At 38.2% G+C, this 19,015-nt stretch overlaps 2 protein-coding genes across 3 annotated transcripts; one reads left to right on the top strand and one right to left on the bottom strand.

The window, feature by feature from the left end:
• Positions 1 to 1,535: 1,535 nt before the first annotated feature.
• Positions 1,536 to 13,312, bottom strand: LOC144632627 (ATP synthase peripheral stalk subunit d, mitochondrial-like). The gene is made up of 6 exons (XM_078491311.1): positions 13,117 to 13,312; positions 8,822 to 8,918; positions 8,271 to 8,342; positions 6,783 to 6,845; positions 4,556 to 4,597; positions 1,536 to 1,751 (listed from the first exon to the last, which is right to left on the bottom strand). Exons 1-6 carry the CDS (start codon positions 13,236 to 13,238, stop codon positions 1,668 to 1,670), a joined length of 480 nt encoding a protein of 159 aa, XP_078347437.1. The 5' UTR covers positions 13,239 to 13,312; the 3' UTR covers positions 1,536 to 1,667.
• A 26-nt stretch (positions 13,313 to 13,338) lies between these two features.
• Positions 13,339 to 17,505, top strand: LOC144632622 (glucokinase regulatory protein-like). Of its 2 annotated transcripts, none has more exons than XM_078491306.1 (2): positions 13,339 to 14,112; positions 15,377 to 17,505. In XM_078491306.1, the coding sequence occupies exons 1-2, from the start codon at positions 13,695 to 13,697 to the stop codon at positions 16,498 to 16,500; spliced, it is 1,542 nt and encodes a 513-aa protein (XP_078347432.1). In that variant the 5' UTR covers positions 13,339 to 13,694; the 3' UTR covers positions 16,501 to 17,505. The 2 variants fall into 2 exon arrangements, with proteins under 2 accessions (XP_078347432.1, XP_078347431.1); XM_078491305.1 differs by having other exon boundaries at positions 13,342 to 14,340; positions 15,377 to 17,504.
• The last annotated feature ends 1,510 nt before the right edge of the window (positions 17,506 to 19,015 follow it).

Below are 19,015 nucleotides of genomic sequence, written 5' to 3' on the forward strand. Positions count from 1 at the left end.
TTCAAATTTAATGCGCTTTTTAAGCTCGTCACGGAAAAATCGCGAAAGAATGACAAATCTTGAAATAGCTTGTGAAGGTACGTCATTTTAATACGCCGGCCACCGGCGACATTTAACTTGATGCTTTCTTTTTCTACCTGTCGATTTTAAAGAAGAGAGTATTATTTTGTGTAGAAAAATTAAGCTTAATTTCGTGATTCTACAATTAATCTGCAAATTAAGCTTTCGTGATTCTATAATTAATCTGCAATTAAAACATAATTTGTGAACGAGCATTTCCACGAGCTTTCCACTTTAGTTCAGACGTACAACAGTCAACAAAGGAATCGCCAAAAATCCCATTAATTTCACTTTAATTTCTATGCCATGACGGCGCTTACCTTTCTAATACACTCCACATTCTCGGCACAGATTTCCGTTCAACAACACTTATTTCGTCTTTCGAGTTCCGACCCGAAATAAACATCAGTAAACATGTCTGCCAAAAGAAACCGAGGATGAGTGACTTTTAAAACAGCCAATCGCAATGCGTGATTCTCTACGAGCGCGCGAAAACCGAAAAGATAGGAATTCCTCAAGTCCACGACAAATAACAACATTTAAAGCCCTCTTAAAACCGGATGTGGGTGTTTTAAAATTGTTACCACACAAAAGGGGTAGCAAGTTATCCTTTATATATATATACACGCAGTCCAGGGTTTTTCCGTACTTTCTAGTACCTCCTGGCCTTTTCTCGGGCTATGAAATGTATACCTTTCTACGCTGTTGCTTGCATGTTGACGTTCTTATCCAATTAAATTACCTCCTTCCTGCTTATGACTCGGCTAACAAAGGGAGTCTACACGCAAACTGTTCTTGCGCGCTTGTTTACTGACTTTTTCCCCAACAATTTACAGAATATGACGTTGAATGCTGTATGTACAAACGCTGTATAACCCCAGCTACCACCCAATTATCATAAGTCTGTAGCAAGCCTACGAGTAGTTTTCCGTGTCTAAACAACTCTACAGAAACAAGGACAATTTTTTTCATTTTATCATTAACTATACTTGTAGCTTTGAGGAATCTTTGGAAACTGGAGCCGCCTTGACTTGAGATATCAAGACTCACTCAGTTTCAGTATTTTGTCAGTTTCCGTCAGGTCAGGTTAGCCGCATTTAGCTGTACCACCCAGGACGGCCAGGAGTGCACCCACTGGGTAATCAAATAACCAGCACTCATGAAACTCAATCTCAAATTAGCGAATGGGTCAACAAAATTTTATTAGGGACGGACAAGTTAATTTATGAGGGAGGGGTGGGCAATTACAAAAAAAAATCATGCACAAGTAAACACGGGAAAAAAATTCAGGCAAGCCCCACCTAGTACGGTAAACATGTCTAGCGAAATCTTACAGACTGAGGGTTATGTTGGTAAAAAAAAACTTGCAAATACCAATACTGAGATTGCCCAACACCCACCCTCAAAAATTAAATGGTCTGTCTCTTACAACACTTATTTTATGAGAAATTTTAATAAATCAGTGAGTGCACCAATTGTGAATTCCCAGAAACCTGACTTTATTTGTGACCAATGATAAAAATACAAACCTCAGTTACATCACAATGCAAATTTCAATAGCAGATTTAAATGACAGTCAAAGAAAAAATGATATGCACACAAGGTAGTTATTCCATGCTCCAGTTATTCTTAGCAATTTCTTTATCTAACTGTTTGTTCCATTCTGGATGGGCGGCAGCATACTCATCAACCTTGTGTACAGAAAAAAAAAAATAATTTATTACTAGACTGGCTACAGAGTTCTGTTGCTCATACAACCATACCTGAGAGAGAAGAAAGACTAACGCAATTATCTATCTCAGCAATACCTTTCCCCCTCTGGGCTAACCCTTGACTTGAGCATAAGCATTTCATTTGTAAAATAAAACATGGGAAGTTCTTCAATTTGATCAAAGGTATTTATAAAATCAAGGATCAGAAAATAATGTGACACCTGTACTACTCAATATTCTATTTAAGGCCTGGGTGAGTTTGGTGCCTGTAGGTATTTTATCAGAGATAATGATATACTAGTTATGGTCAAATTTGACTGGGAACCAGGAGTGTGCTGTCCTGGGTGGGGTACAGATCAGGTAGTACCGGCATAGACAGGGAGCTTTTTACAAGGAAAGGAACATTGATGCTAATGCCAAACAATTCAGTACTATGAGCACAAATAAATATGGACTACTATTATCCAAAAATATTTAATTTCCACTCAGTACAGTACAAATGAATTTTCACTGTCGCGTCATAAAAAAGTAAAACCAAAACAACTGTTGAAAAAAGTCAAGAATTTGAAATATTCTGGACGATTTTAAAATACTTTAAGTGCTACTATGATCAAATTTCACCTCTTGAAATTTTAGGTGTTTCATAGAGTATTTAATGAAAGATTCAAAATGATGTTTTCCGTTTTCAAATATCCTTTTTAGTTCCAGAGATATTTAAGCTTAAAGTGCCTATGAAGTAAAAATTAATTAATGCTTATTTGAAAGACTTTTACAAATAAAGAAGAATGGCGTTTACCGTTTTGAAAGATCTTCTTTCGTTTAGGAGATATTCACGTTTTTGTGTTATGCAAATGAGAAAAGTGATGACGTCATAAATTGTTCCACTAAAAGATAGATCACAAAATCGAGAATATCTCTGAAAATATAAAGGTGATATTTATGAAACTTGGCATCAGTAGTGACCTTCCTTAGAGGTGCAAGATGGCTCATACTATGATGTAACCATGGCAACACTCTTGGTTCCAGGCTCTTTCTGTCATAAACCAAATATCTCAATTTGCAACCCTTTAAAGTGGGACAGAGAGTCCAGCTTGGAACACACATAATGCCCTATTACCCTAACTCTCCTCATTAGCTTGTTGGGAGTGGATCATCTTTGATTAAGCAAAAACTGGGGATATCAGTATTAATTAAAATAGGTATTTGCAGCAAAACTGTTGCCATGGCAATGGCACGACAGGTGTCATTTTGTGTCTTTTGTGGTGTACATTAATCGTGCCAAGTTTGAAGAACACAGCTCAAATATTCCAAGAGATATTTTTGATTCAGTGCTTCATCTTTTTGTGGAACAATTAATGACGTCATCACTTTCCTCATTTGCATAATATAAAAACGTAAATATCTCTAAAAGGAAAAAAGATATTGCAAAAAGGAAAACGCCATTCTTCTTTATTTTGAAAAGCATTTAAAATAAACAGCAATTATTTTTTACTTCATAAGCTTAAATAAATCGTAAAATATGCAAAATAGAGGATTGATGACGTCATCTACTGAACCCAATTTTATTGCAAGTACAAAAATTGCGTTTTCTCAGTCATTTTTCTGCAGAGGCCGATGAAACTTGGCAGAGTAATAGTTCTGCAGGTGATACACTTATACACTTAATAAAATTATGTTACCATGGCAACTAACTCTTTTCCAGTCCCCGCCAATTTGCTTTTAATGTTTTAAAATTTTTAGTTCGGAAAAATGAAAACCAGCCAAGACGCCTGCCTAATCCATCCATATGCTTGCCAGAGCATGCATGTGAAGTATCATCAGCAAATATCGAAAAGAAATGCCAGAATTGGCCAGAAAAGCCTTTAGCATTGAGGGATCTGGAACCTAGTTTGTTGCCATGGCAACAAAATTGTTAAGTTCATATTGTGAAACATAACTAGAGTTCCGATACAAATTGGCTGAGATATCACTATCTTCATATTTGATCAAAATTTGGTTGAGTCTATGACGTCACAACTTTGCTAATTTGCATATTTTAAAAACTTGAATATCTCTGGAAAGAAAAGAGATATTTGAAAACTGTAAACTGCATTTTTCTTCTCATATAGAGTCCTTGATAATATTTTAAAACGGCCACGAAAGGAAACAGACGAGTTTCATCGCAGTAGCACTTTATTATTCCACGAGCCCATGTTGGATATGAGATGGTAGATAGCCAATGAGGTGCGTAGCACTGAGTTGGCTATAACAATCTCATATTCAACAAGTGCGAGTGAAATAATTGTTTTATTAAAAACGCCCAAAGAAAAATTGCAATATTTGAGCTCCCCAGCTGTTTTCGTTGATGTGTATTGGCAACCATATTTGTGGTCAATGGCCTGTTAACCAATCAAAACTCAGAAATTGCAAATTAGACCATTGCTAGTTTTAATAAATGCAGATAGTCTACTTGTCTGTGCAGTATTATCCATCAAGATGTTCTACACAAATTAATAGAGCACAGTATGGAAATGCCATATTGGTGTCCAGCGGAGGGGTATCCAATAACACAACAGATGTAGAAGTGACATCCAACAAAACTCAGCTTTTTTCTTTAGACTTGGTAACTACTGTAAACCTTAACCATGCTTGTTTTATTTGGTTATTACTGCATGCTTTTGCTTTTCTCTACCTCTAAACACTACTATTTTTTGAGTTTTCAGTTCATTTATACATTTTTTTTTCAAAACATTAGCTCCACAAACAAGTTTAGCTCTAATCTGTTAAATTAAAGGTCTACTTACTGTCATCTCTTCAAAGGGTTTCAAAGACCTGATTTCCTTCAACTAAAGACAGAGAAAGATTTATTATCAACTGGACACCTTATACTAGGCACACTGTGCTATATATACCTAATTGAAGAAAGGTTGACTCTGTGAAAAGCATAAACCATGAACGATAAAACCGAACGGCATTCCGAGAAAGCAGCATTGGTGCGCTAAGAAATATTCCATTTATTGATAATCAAGATATTTTCTTCTTTTGGGACATAAAGAGCATGATTTATGCAATCTGTCATATCATAATGCTTATTCTGTCACAGATGGGGACGATTTTTTCAGATTTCCCAGTAAACATTTCGGTCGCATCGTTCACGGTTTATGCTTCTCACGGGTCAACGTTTCTTCAATCAGGTATATCTACAGTGACAAGCAAAAGAACCTCTTCTTCGATCTCTCTATTCAGATGAATAAAACAGTAAGAAATCTGACATGCATGCAATAGGAATATGTAACAAAGACATTGTGATGTGAAATACATGTACATGCAAAGGACAAGACAGGATTAAAAAAAGTCTGAACTACCAGTGCTCACAGACACACTACTGTTGTGTTGCAACAGAATCATTATGACAATTTTGCGCTAAAATTGGTTTTACATGTAAATTAATTTACATCTTGACCCTGAGCATGCATATGCCATCACTGGGACATTGCAATGTCACTGGGCACAAAATCTACCTAACGATGACTAACAAATTGTGATGGACTTCATATATCAGCCCATCTTGTGGTAGTCTCCCTCGCAGCCGTTTTTAGTTTCGTCACGCAAAATTCCTCCCCACAAACGGCTGCTCACATTCGAACAACATTTCTTTCCACGATTTCAACCAATCACCATTCGGTTCATATATCTCGGGAACTGTACCCGCTAAAGTAATCTAACCAAACGCTTTGCGTTTTTTATCTTGGAGTTCTCAGTTCAAAATGATGAAGAGGCTTTGTTGTTAGCAATACATTTCAAATTTCGAGCTTAAATGCAAATGCATTGAGAACCATGCATTTCGATTTTCCGGCGATTATTCTGATTTGTTCATGCCTGGATGTGAATGTGATCTGCTATTCAGCGACCAGCAAGTTGTCAGTTTGCAAAGTGTGATATCGACGGCTTATAAGACCTTATAACGTTTCAATTGGCCTCTGATCATCTTCAAGAGCTTAAAACTGAATTGAAGGGAATCTTTAAGGATCAGGAAATTCCAAGAACGAAACACTTATTAAGAGTCGAGAAAGACAATGGAGAAACCACGGCACGCCAGACAACTTATGTAGTGCCGCATGTTGACCCGTTGCAAAATTATTAAGCTAAAAGATAAAAGTTTGCGCCTTTCATTTGTATGCTGTTTTATTGCAACAGTCTGCGAAGCAAAAGCCCTTTTTCATAACTTAACCGCAGAAGGGTTTAATCGGCACCATTTATAGAGAGTTGTGGCTGCGGAATAAAACTAATTTCACTGTTATTTGTCATCAGAACTTGTTGCGTGCGTGCAAAATACATGGGATCAAATGTCGATTGTTACGCAGACATGCAGCATGATTTCAACACCGCAAAATTACAGGAGTACTCTGTGTATTGATTAGTTTCTGCTCCAAATGCAAACCAAAATAACATTGTCTTTGTAATCATGCAAGTTAAAAATACCCTGTATAGAATTCTAAAAGCTGACACAACAGTCCCGTGAATGATTCTAAACACTCGGGGATTTCGTTGAATATCGAATGCATTGTCAATTTTTTTCGAATGTTTCATTGAAACGCGTTGACAATGTTTTGAAAAAATATTTTGAAATGAATTGCAACGCTTTCTGGCTCCGTCAAAAAAAAAAAAAAAAATGCCAACGTTTTCTAAACGCATCAAAATGTTCTTCTTTGAAAACTACCCAGTTTGCGGGAAAAACATGTTGATTACAATCTTCTGTGCTGTGATTGGTCACATAAGAAACAAAGGGAAAGGAATGTTGTTCGAATGTGAGCAGCCGTTTGTGGGGAGGAATGTTGCGTGACGACACTAAAAACGGCTACGGGGGAGACTAATCTTGTGGAAACTTGTATGGTTATACTCTTACACTAAAACAAAATAATTGTCATATTATGCTGAGAATTGCATGTACATGTATTACTAAAACATTCTCAGTTAAACAGCTAGGTTTCACTATACATGCTACTTATCACTTAATATTTTCATACATACCTCAGCTTCATACATTGCAATCTGTTCATTTGCTAACTTGATCACTTTTAAGGAATGCTCCTCCTGTAAAATAGTAAAAATAACATTGCATTACAGATACATCAAAGCTTACACTGTACAGTGGTGATTTTGCACACTATAACATTTCGTTTTTTGAGCTGAGAATGATCACTTTTATAAGCAAACACTAAATTGTTGTTTGCTGTTTGGGCAAGTGCTGAGATGAAAAGGCAAAAAATAAGTAAAATCTCTTCCCATCATCAACGAGTGGGATGGGTGGGGAAATGATTGAATTAATATCTGTACATTCTCGTCTCCATAGCCACCTGTTCCTCTTAGCTGGCAGGGCCTTTGCAGAAGGTAATGAGTGCTCTGGGACACATGATTTGATTGGCTAGATTTTAACAACCATTAGTTCAACCATTTAAGAAAATGGATTTTCAAAATGGTTGATTTAATTGGCTACATTTTAATTTAATCCCTTTTGTTAAAATCTAGCCAATCAAATCACATGTTATAAGAGCCACCTTTTCCTCATCATGCAAAGGCCTTGCCTGCTAAGAGGGTCAGGTAGCTCTGGAGACTAGAATGTTATTTAGAAGTCCCCGCGTAGGTAGGAAAAATGTGTGCATTCAGTGAACGGTACCGGAAAAAATCTCGATTTTGGTCAAAGAGGCTTGCAAAGGATTGCCCAAATGCTCGCAAAGGATTGCCGGAACGCTCGTAAAGGAGCAACGGAAGTCAGTGCCACAAAAGATAAAAATAGCCGTCGCAATGTGATCACAAGAAACATGTGCTTGAAGAAATATGTAAAACGTGTACCAGAATTTGAAATGATACCGAAAATGACACGCAAAGCATAACAGGCGTATCATGCGGGGACGAAGAGTTTCTTATCTTAGTCAGCGACTGAACGTCGTGAAAACAAGTGGAAATCGTATACATCTTAGGACGAGTAACAAACAAAAGCGCGAACTTTGTTATGCAATACAAGATGATTCGTTTTGCTAACGAACTGTCAGTTTATTTGATCCAAAGAATGGTCGAATAACGATCAAAAATTGTTTTCTCAAATCTTTAAATGTGCCATATTTTGTTACTTGTGGAATTGTCAGGCTTTTTGGCCTGGGAATTATTATAAGTTCATTTTGAATGTTATAAGCCAGGAAATAAGCTTGCGTGTTGTCACCACGAACAATGTGTTATGTGTTATTTCCGCTAGGTAATATATTCGACTTGAACTTGTGAGTTTTTTTAGGACGTAACGGTGTCACACAACAAGAAATTCCACAGCAAACAATGCTGTGACGTACATGGCACAATAAAAAAGAAGCCCATTAAATTTTGTGGTCCATCGGCATCGATAATTAAAGGCGGAAACTGAAGACTCCACTAATCTTAGATTATTGCTGTAAAACAAATTATGAAAAGGCGGGGGCAGTTTACTAGTGAGAACTATTACTAGTTTATAATACATGAAACTCTCACCAGTTCCTTCTCTTTGTCGTTTATATTTGGTGTTTCCACATCTTTTGGGAATGGTACAGTTACTGCATCGTACTGTAAAGTGAGCAGCAATCAATCAATGTTAATGATACGATTTATTTTGCTCAGACATGCTAATAAATCTTTTGTCAGTACCTTAGTGCAGCATGCACCCGGAATGTGACTGAGCACATTCCTACATCTGACATTTCATCCATAGTGTATTCTGTTTAATTCTGTATCGAAAAAGGTCTTTAAGAATTTCTACTCCTCTTGGAGAGGATGCTTCATTGTAACTACTTAATCACAGGTTAAACTGAGAAGCATCAAATAACCCTTAAACCAGACAGCAGCCTGAGATTAGTTTTTAGCTCAACAAATCTAGCTAAGGGCTGGTTTTCATAAGCGACAGGGTCACAGTCATAATCAGAAGCATTGAGTGTTATGATCTAGTAAAATTAACACTGACGGAGTTGTAAGCAGAGTTTGGATTCCACTGAAATGATCAGACTGGACAGGAAAGGAACAATAAGCAGAATAATGATGTAACTTACAGCTTTCCTGAAAGCTTCAACCATTCCTGGTTTGGATATATTCTTGGCATAAAAATCCCAATTTATAGGTTCCGGTTTAGCTGAAATTGAATCCAAGCTAGCACAAAAAAAAAAAATGAAAGAAAGAGTTAAACTTTTTTAACAGAGCTTCTAAACAATTAAACTACAACTAGTGGTAACCACAGGTTAGAAAGTGCGGGCCTTGACGCACTTAGACAAGGTACTGGTAGGCAGTGCGGATAATTATAAATAAACGACTGAACAAGGAGGACTGAAATGATCAAATGGACAATAGACAATTATTCTGAGTAACGCGTCACGCAAGGATTTTTTGCACGCGGTGCAGTGTGAATTTAGATGTGATTTTTCTCAGTCGGTAAACTCGCTATGTTGTCAGTGTTATAACGAATTTCTCGACAATAACCGTTGTTGGAATCATTCGCTTTATCGTGGTTTATCTGTGATACAATCACAGCAAATGTTCTCAAAAGCAACACATAACGCCTTCAATGTCACAGAAGGTTTATCTAATGTGACAAGCTGTTTTTAAAATATCGCTCTTGGAGAACAGATTTTCCTCTTCCGGTGTTACGACAAACTGTCGTGATTAACACATTTTCGCATTCTGATCGTGCTTAGTGGAAGAACAAAAATTTTCAACTTCCGGTTCGGTCCTGGTTTATAAACGTGGCGCGCACGCGTACAACGCAATCCGCTGGTCACTGTCAAGATTAGGGTTGCGGGCCTCTCTTGGGCCCGCAATGAGGCATGACTGACTTAACTTTAGCTCAACAAAAATGAGGGCAGGTAATCTAATTGTTTTAGACTACCTGCAATGCACACACAATCAAGTTCTACCCATCGCATTTGCTTGTTGGAATTTTTTGCTTTTGTTTTTGAGCAATTCACTTGGGTCACATAAAAAAGTGTCAGTTGTTCATTATTTACAGGTGACCATATTAAAGGGGCTAGGTCACAGTATTTCAGGTAACTCTATTTATAAGAGTTGTAAACTTCAAATTGGCAAAGCAAAAGTAATTTACAGTATTGGTAAAATCACGGCCACATAACAAACAAGGATGATTTTTGAGCATTGTTAATGACACTTTCATACAAATTGAGATAAACTTGAAAAAAGTCAAGGCAACGTTTTTCAATCTTTTAATCTTTTCAATCTTTTAATCTTCTCGAATTTTGCCCATCCATGCCCCTTTTTGGCCTTTCTGTGTTTCTTTTGAGTTATTCTACAGTTTTAAGCCATTATTTTTTGATATTTTAGTTAATTCTTTAACCAGTAGGTCAAGGCCGAAATTACCTAAAATTGCATGACAAAGCCCCTTTAAACAGGTTAATGTTAGAGTACATGTATGAATGGACAAACAAAACTGTCCGTATTAAGCGGGTGCCGTAAAGTGGGATTCCACAGAACTTTTATAAATTATGGTAATTTTTGGCAAATTTCCAGAGAATATTTCAGACCCTTTGTTAAATATCATCGCTTCTAGTACATGCAATGCATGCCATTTGTTAAACTCAGGAGGAGGAATTTCTTAACCATTTGTATGTTTTTCTGCAATCATGTCCAATGAAACTAAGACACGTTTATGTCCAGGTATGTACTTTTTGACCGCTTTTATTGCTGTTGTCCACTAATAAACTGATGCAGTAATTGATGCACTTCTTCTTTTAATGAGTTTAAACAATGTTTTCTATTAAATTTCAGTGCTTGCAAAACTACATTGGTTTCTAGATAGTAAAGTTAAACTTGTTGGTTGTTCTCTGCTTTCAAATTGTTTCACAGTGTTTTCAGAATCAAATGGTTTCAAATTTCATCTTGCGGCAGTAGTGGGGCCGTATGCTTTTCTTATATGGCCAGACATCTTTTTCCCGATGGGCTCACGTCAACCTTTCCGGACCTACACACATCAGTTTTTCTTATGGCTTTCTATAGGATTGTGCATGTGAGGCCATATGGGTCATGTGATAGTAAACTGGAAACAAACACTTTCTCTTGATAAGCACCTGGTTTAAGTTATTTTTTGTCAATTACTTGGTCAATCTCCCGGTTTTTACTGAAATAAGACTCTAGATTTTTTAACCTTAATCTCCAGATTTCTCATGCTTTGAGGTTGAGGGGTCTCTGCACTTTGATGGGTTAAGTCAGGTCAGGCCAATCCTGCCTGATCTACAGTTAGTCAGTTATGGGATACAAAATGCTACAAAATGGAAGGTGAGTTACTTTGTCTTCAAGAAGTTCACATAAAAATTAAATCAGTTTAATGGTCTTCTACTGTTTCATAAAAATGGGCATGCTAAAGCAGCCAAAAAATAAGTTCTATCTGATCAAATTGCAGGCACTAGCTGATGCATAACTAACGTAGCTTTAACAACTTTATAACACCAAACTTCTAAAATATTTGAATTACAATGATCTATGACCAGACATAGTCAGTCAATAACCCATTCTGATGGCAATTGATAAGGATTGGTTCATCGATTGTTATTAATAATTTTTCATTGAAAACTATTCTTGTCAATTTCTACAAGTCAAACATGGACACGATGTTGTTTTTGTGGTTTTATTGAGCCATTCAATTTTGGAAACACAATGCAAATATCGCCAGGATATACTAAAAGAACAAGAACGATATCGGTGTTGAGCCTAATCGCGGTTCAAAATGAGAAAAGAAATTTGCGGCTAAAGTAGCAGTGTGCAACCCTGTAGCCTGGCTAAAGAAACCCCATAAATATGAAGCAAAAAGATTGAAGCATTCAGGAGGGCTACCATGTCCGTGCCTAATAGGATCAAGCTGGACTTTCTACGCAAGAACACCAAAACGAAGATACAAGATGCAATCGACAGTGCTGCCAAGAACGAATGGACAAGTTAAAATATTTTAAAACCCCAAGCCAAGAGGATCTAGCCTGCAGAACAGGCGGTTTATTTGGTTGCGGGGTCGCACAAAGGAGGGAAAAAAAAACCTGTAGCCAGACCATTGTTCATACTCTACCACCCACTTTTTACTGACATTAAAGACTGAGAAAGGACCAATCAAAGAGCGCTTAAATTTACTAGCGCGAAACAGGTATCAAGTATCAGTACAGTGCAAAAACAGTTCGTCTCGTTTGACACCTCTAAATCTGTAATTTGCCAAATGTTTCGCTAGTTCAGTTTGTTTTGGTTCATTTCTGTTTGTTAAATTTTTGCTCTGGAAGGACAAGGTCTGACATATATTCTGTGAAAATGCATATTACTTGTATTTAATTGTTGCTGGGCCCGCTGGTAATAAATATTGTTGCAAGATGTGATCTTTTCATGGATGACACCTTTACTTTTGTGCGGCTTCGCCAAAGGCTGTGGTAGCTTTTCTTCGAGAAAGCTTAACGTTGGTTTTAGAGAGACATTCTGTGTCATAGATTCTTGCATTAGTTTCATTGAGAGCTTTGTCTCTTGAGCTAGATGATTAGGTTTTACTGTTTACCTTCCTCTGTTGTTTGTGTTTAATGTTGACACCACATGATTCAAAAGTAGATAATTGAAATCACCATTCGCTAACACGAGGAGTCTCATAAATCAAGCTTCTACCAAAGCCTGTCAGTAGCAGAGTCAAAACAACCTTCTTTTCTAATAATGCTTCGATGCACATCTTGTGTTTCTCCTTTATAAAATCTTCAACACGATCGCCCTTTTGTTTTTATCACACATTTAACATCATGTGGCTTAAAGCAACCAAACACCAAAAACCGTTAGTCGGGCGAACGGTTGGAAGAGCATAAACAATGGTGTGTCTACAGGCTGTTTATTTTTCCTTCACGCTTCGCCCTCGCCCTTGCGTGACCCGCTAAATAAAAACCTAGCACTTCGCGCTTCGACCCGCAAAATAAACCGCCTGTTCTGCAGGCTAAGAGGATCTTGATGAACATTTTGGAATAATAGAATGTTTTACCATTTGATCGCCTGTCTCAAACTGTTTTAACATTCCAACATGTTTTATTTTTTATCAATTAATTACCGATTTCAATCGATATCAATCACCGATTGACATCGATTGATCTCGATTGTATCGATTGATTTCCGATATCGATTTCTATCGACTTACTACGCCTGGTCTATGAATATTATTATCTATTTGGAATTGTCTATAGTATTAGGGCATTGGAAACTGAAGTATTGAATTTACTATTAAAGGCTAACATGGCATTTAAAACTTGTATGTTCTCTTTGGCGATCTAACTAACCCTCGGAAAGCTGCACACGGGCCATATCATAATCCAGCATAATCACCACAACTTACCTCGTTTTAATAGTCTCATATTTCGCTCTTAAAGCACTCATATTCGGTCTTGCCTCGTGAGGAACTTTTGTAGCAATCTTAATCCAATCTGGAACATACTGCCCAATCCTTCTAGCTGCCATCTTTCCACAAAACCACTGATCCGCCGGCTAGACGATGATCCAAGATGGCCGCCAAGTAAAAATGTACTGCAATGCATTCTGGGTTTGAATTTGCAATTAAGGGGGTGGCACTGGTGTTAGAACTCTCATACACAATTCAGGCATTTTTTATCTTCAACTTTTTTAAGTTAGAGTTGCAAAGAAAACTAATTTCAAAGTAATTTTTAGATAGCTAAATTCGGCTGACTAATATCTTTTTTGGGCAACAGTCTGAATGAGAGTTTTCTTGTTACTCCCCCTGCCTCCCCTCGCAGGGAGGAAACTTCAAGGCACGAGGAACGCCTGGTCGATCTTCGTCTTACCCGTGAGTGGTTTCACTGGAAGAAGAACATCGACAAATCTCCGAATCTCCAAATCTATTGGAATTGCTTTTATTGCCCATCAGCAACCTAATCTGTAGGAAATTTCTTTACCACAATGAGCAGTTATTATTTGGAGAAAGAAGATACAATCCCGATAACCGAACGACCAAATGAACTAACATTTGACATCGATGTCGCCACTGCAAGTGACATCACGAAAACCCTACGCCAATGCGACTCACAGATATTTTCAGGCTGGAAACATTTTCCAAGTATCTATGACGAGGAGGCAATCACTGCGATGGACAGAATAGCGGAGAAAGCTGCAGAAATGTTACAAGGCGTCCGTGGTGATACCGCCATAGTTTTGAGTGGGTGTGGTACATCTGGAAGGCTCGCGTTTTTCTTAGCTCAAAAGTTTTCGAAGCTTGCTGAAGCCCAGCAGTTATCAGCGTGCTATGAATATCTTATTGCAGGGGGAGACATCGCTTTGTTCACTTCGCAGGAAGCGCCCGAAGATAACTGGATAAAAGGTGAAGAAGATTTAATAGAAGTGTCCCGCAACAAGAAGCGTGTCCTGTTTATTGGCATAACTTGTGGTCTGTCGGCACCTTATGTAGCTGGCCAGCTGGATTATTGCCTAAGGCATCCAGATATCTTCATTCCTGTTCTTCTGGGATTCAATCCTGTAAACCAAGCAAGGCAGATTGTAATAGAGGGTTTGGATAAGTCGTTCTTTGATGTTGCCAATGCGTTGAAAGGTAAGAGAAATTCTCAAGTTGGATGGAGTGGGGGACCCAGATTTTTGCGTGAAGTTATGACCCGCAGTTCTTAAAACCCAACCACATCGTGGCACCTTTTTACAGACTTGATATCTGTACTCTGCTTCAGACTGCTTAAAAAGGCAAAAACCATACCCCTTTGTGCAACACACACAGAAATTATATACTACATTTGAAGGAAGTACATGTATCACCTTCTCCCATCATGCACAGTTACAGTTTGTAATATCAGGTAGCAATCTCGCCACCCTGCGAGCAGAGCCTCTTTTAACTTCCCTACGGTTGAGATTTGGGAAGTAGAAAGAGGCTCTGCGTGAATCGTGTCATTTCTTTGAAGTCGCCGCAGCCCCAAAGTTTGGGCTGGTCAGTCCAGATTAAACTGTTTTTTTGCCGCGCGGGCATTAATTTTTGGAAAAACTGATGGCCAAGACGGAGCCCACAGTACGCTCTCGAAAGCACTAGAGCTGACGATTGCTCTCGCCATCTGCTACCGTTTGTGCGCGCGTGCAACTTATGGATCATTTAAGATCTCGTGTTTTTCGCAAACCAAGAAGAAATTTCACGGTTTAAATCGCACATCTCTACCATAAAGACACTAATACAACCTTAAGCGGTGCTTGACGTGTTTTTACTGAGGTAACTCAGACGCTTTTTGAAGAAAAGAACTTGTAAAACAAACACTTTGTTCACACTGTCGTGTACGATCCGACACGCCATTCCGCGCGCGCATACTAGGATTAAGTGGTCCTCGCGCAAGCTAAACGCGCAAGCATCGTCGCAAGCATTGCGTAAACCTCGCGCATGCTCAACAAAGATTTTACACGATTCTTGCAGAGCCCCTTTCTTCTCAAGTATATCAGTGGAAAAAGAAGGGGCTCTGCTCGCAGGGTGCAATCTCGCATGCATGAATGACTGTAGAATTAATTTTTTATTGTCTATGCTCCTACTTGATTTTTTTTCCGGTAATAAATAAACCTACCCTATAAAGAATATTATGTTTTATTTCTACATACAGAACTTGATAAAATCATTCTTAACCCAGTTGTTGGTCCAGAAGCTGTTACTGGTTCATCACGAATGAAAGGAGGAAGTGCCACCAAGATTCTTTTGGAGAGCACACTCCTCAAAGCTCATGCCACACTGTCCCAGTCAACATTAGCATTTAATAAGCTTCCTCAAATTCTTATGATGTATGAGAACATGTATAGGAGAACATATCTGGGTCATTTGAGCATCTCCAGAGCTATGGAGCTTGCAGCCGAGAGCTTAAAGTGCAAGGCCCATGTGTACTACATTGGATGGGATTCATTGGGATTCATGGGTCTTTTGGATGCCTCTGAGTGTGTCCCGACATTTAGTGCTAACTTCAGTGATGTTAGAGGATTTCTACAAGGAGGTTATGATACTCTTAACAACAAGGAAGGGCAACTTTTCCTTGATGGTTCAAATAAGCTGTTCATTTCACAGGAAGATTTCTATAACACTTTCTTGCCAGAACTGTCATCACATGACACAGTTCTAATTATTTCTCCTGTCGGCAAAAAAATCCAAAAAATTGGAGCAATTACAAAGCTGATTGAAGAAAAAGGAGCACAGTTAATCGGCATCATTCCCGAGAAGGAAACTGAGTTAAGCACTCTTTTCAACAAGTGTGTTGTTCCTGTCAGTAGTTCGACAGGACAAGAAAACCTCTTTGAAGGGTTACAACCAAGTTCAGCATTATTTGCTGAGTTTTTGAAAGAGTGTTTTCTGGAAATATCTGTCAAGTGGATTCTCAATGCCATTTCGACAGGAGCTCATGTGCTAAAAGGCAAGGTCCTTAGAAATCTCATGATTGATGTCAAAGTTAGCAACAATAAGTTGTTTCATCGTGCAATATCTATAGTTTCAACCTTTGCCAGAGTTGATCACGAAAGAGCTTTGCATGCCATTTTGCAAGCAATATACAGAACGGATAGCCTTGATGATGTTCTGGATCAACAGGTTTCAGAGCACGTGGCTAGCGGCACTGTGATGGATCAAGTGGTACCAGTTGCAGTGTTGGTAGCTACAGGCAAGTTCAACATCAGATCTGCTGTGGAAATGTTAAAGGCAAAAACTGTTTCTTATGTCCTTAGAAATCTTGGTATTGTGTGCTGAACTAACTTGTAAGTCATCAAGAGTCACTTATTTAAAAATCCATTGAGGTTAAAAAAAGGATTTAACAATCATTAATGAAATCTCATGAAAAGGTAATTCAAAAATAGAAAACAATTTATTAATAGTTATTATCACTACACAATCATGTTTCTCTTTCCTATGCTACCCAATGATGAGCTTGCGCCCAAGCTAAGTGAAATTTTTATTTATAATTTTCAGAAGGGAATCTTCTTGTATCAGAGATGCAGCTTAGGGGTTACTGTTGTGCATTATTGTGATTGAAATTGTTCAATTCCCAATCACACCTTACTGAATATACAAGTGATAAGAAAAAGTTAATTATCAGGTGGTGGTATTATGTCTAATATTCATCACCTCATCAAGTCTTAAAAGTGAAGATCAAAAATTTTTTGGCTCAGTAAATCACGGGCTTGAAGAGAAATTTAATAAAATAAAGAAATGTTTTACAAACACTGCATGCATTTGTGAAGTTGTTTTACTTTTGGAGCATTCAGTGTCGTATAAAACCTTACAGGCTATTTGGGAGATACTCTAATAGTGGACTATATAGGGAGGCTTTGCCTGATAGGGGCACCTTTTTCATGCTGAAGCTTATAAAAGGATAGGAATTTCACCTGTTGGATTATAAAAAGTGTAAGGAAAGCTGCCATTTAGATATTCAAAAAGGTTTTAAAAAATCGGGAACCCACCCAACAGTTGATTCTTTAAGTATTTTACGACTAACTACAGTAGACTGTTCAGAGCCCTTCTTTTTCCTCGTATTTTTCTTCAATTGCTGAATGCCGGGAATAGTTTCAAGAGACAAATAAAGATGCTGTGGACACTCCAGAATGTTGGAGGGTTACCATTTTCTAATGAAGATATATGGCATGGTTATTTTTCTGTTCAAATTGGTATATAAATGGATAAGGCCGGGTTAGACCTCAGGGGGAGCCTCCCCTTATAAAATAATGACTTAACGTTCCAACGTCTCGAATGCATACAAATAAAAAGTTATTCCTCCGAATTACGTTTTGAGGCTAAAATTTGTTTGCACGTTTGTTTACTTGTGTTTGTTGCAAGTTTGTAATCAAATTTATTAACAAGTTGTGAAGTAAATGAAACAAGAACTGAAATCGTTTAGGGAACTTTACTATAGCTTGCGCTAGGCCCTAAAGACAATACTTGACTTGTTCCTGCTTTATCGCCCATCCATTACTGTGAATTGACATACAGTACAAGTATTATTATAAAATTATGTATGCATACGATGTGAACTGTAATGTTGGAAGCAAACTCGGAAAGGTAAGTGCGAGCTTGTGTGGAGAGAACTCCGGAACTGCTCCGGATGGCGAGAAACCGGCCTAGATTAGATTCAAATCTCGAGAAATGGCTTAGAAGAGGTTGACCGGGTAGGTGTACTAACAACCTCACTTCCTCATTTGTGGCCTTGGAACACAAAATAATGGGAAAATGTTGCTTTAAATTTGTGCAAGTCTCGAAAGCTGACCAAACGCACTGATTTTGATTCATATGCATACTATATAATTAAGCTTGCCCAACTGAAAAATTATACTCATTTTCTTTCAAAAACTGAAGCTGTTCTCCGGCAAGCTGGCTAAAGGCGAAACCTCACAGTCTTTATATAATAAAGATCCTACGGGAAAGGAAAGTAGATTGCCTTGTACGATTTGCAGTTTCCAAGAATTGTGCCGAAGTTTCCAAGTCCGGTGACAAGATCAGTGGAAAGCGCAAAATTGATCTTGATGATTCGGCGAGCAGGCGAAGTCCTCTGTGACAGAAACTGGCAGTTGAGTTTTGGAAGTTTTACAGTTTTGCTTTCCGTCATGTGATCTAGCACCAACTAAAGCTAATCAAACTGACAGTAAACTTTTGGCTTTCTGTCCTTTCTATATGCAAACATTTTTTTTTTCCTTGAAGCGTTTTTCATAAACCCGACCGTGACCGTCGTTTAAATAAGTTGCAATGATGGCTAAATAATGTAAGGAACCTTCTCAGTTCAAAAAGTGCGACACTACTTGTAGATCCTCTCGTACCAACTTTAAAGTCGGCACACAAAGGGCTTCATCTCCTGGAGCATGTTCCACTAGCAAAACCCCTCGTACAGCACGCACGAAGAAGGCTCTTGCTCCAAAAAAAACGTGGAGCATTTGGCAGTATGGAAATTCTGCTCTCGAGGATGAATCATTCCATGAAATCGTCGCTTCACATGAAGAAGCGTTGCTCCAGGAGTTTGCAGGCTTCCTCCAAGTGTGCTGACCAATCCATCTCCATTTTCTTCTCCGAATGGTAATTTCGATCTTCTCTTGCCTGACGCTGCCACAACTTCTCGTTTGAGATCTTCCTTGGCCACCACACTCCCAAGATGTACCGGCCGGGAGTCTGCGGTCAGTAAAGGTCTGGAGATGGGTGATGATCTTCTCTGTCAAATCCGTATAGGAGGACGGACTTCACATTGGAATTAGAGATCCTAATATTTGTCCTCGGTGAGGTG

This window comes from Oculina patagonica, chromosome 12 (genome assembly GCF_052425735.1).
Source record: "Oculina patagonica isolate OP01 chromosome 12, crgOcupat, whole genome shotgun sequence".
NCBI classification, from domain to species: Eukaryota; Metazoa; Cnidaria; class Anthozoa; order Scleractinia; family Oculinidae; genus Oculina; species Oculina patagonica.

What these genes read in the sequence shown, in the direction of transcription:
- LOC144632627 (XM_078491311.1), bottom strand. Translation starts at nt 13,238, where the DNA reads ATGGCAGCTAGAAGGATTGGGCAGTATGTTCCAGATTGGATTAAGATT. An exon ending in TTGAAGCTTTCAGGAAAGCT is followed by an intron (nt 8,343 to 8,821) that starts GTAAGTTACATC and finishes CTCACTTTACAG; the next exon opens with TACGATGCAGTAACTGTACC. An exon ending in ACGACAAAGAGAAGGAACTG is followed by an intron (nt 6,846 to 8,270) that starts GTGAGAGTTTCA and finishes ACTATTTTACAG; the next exon opens with GAGGAGCATTCCTTAAAAGT.
- LOC144632622 (XM_078491305.1), top strand. Translation starts at nt 13,695, where the DNA reads ATGAGCAGTTATTATTTGGAGAAAGAAGATACAATCCCGATAACCGAA. An exon ending in TGTTGCCAATGCGTTGAAAG is followed by an intron (nt 14,341 to 15,376) that starts GTAAGAGAAATT and finishes TTCTACATACAG; the next exon opens with AACTTGATAAAATCATTCTT.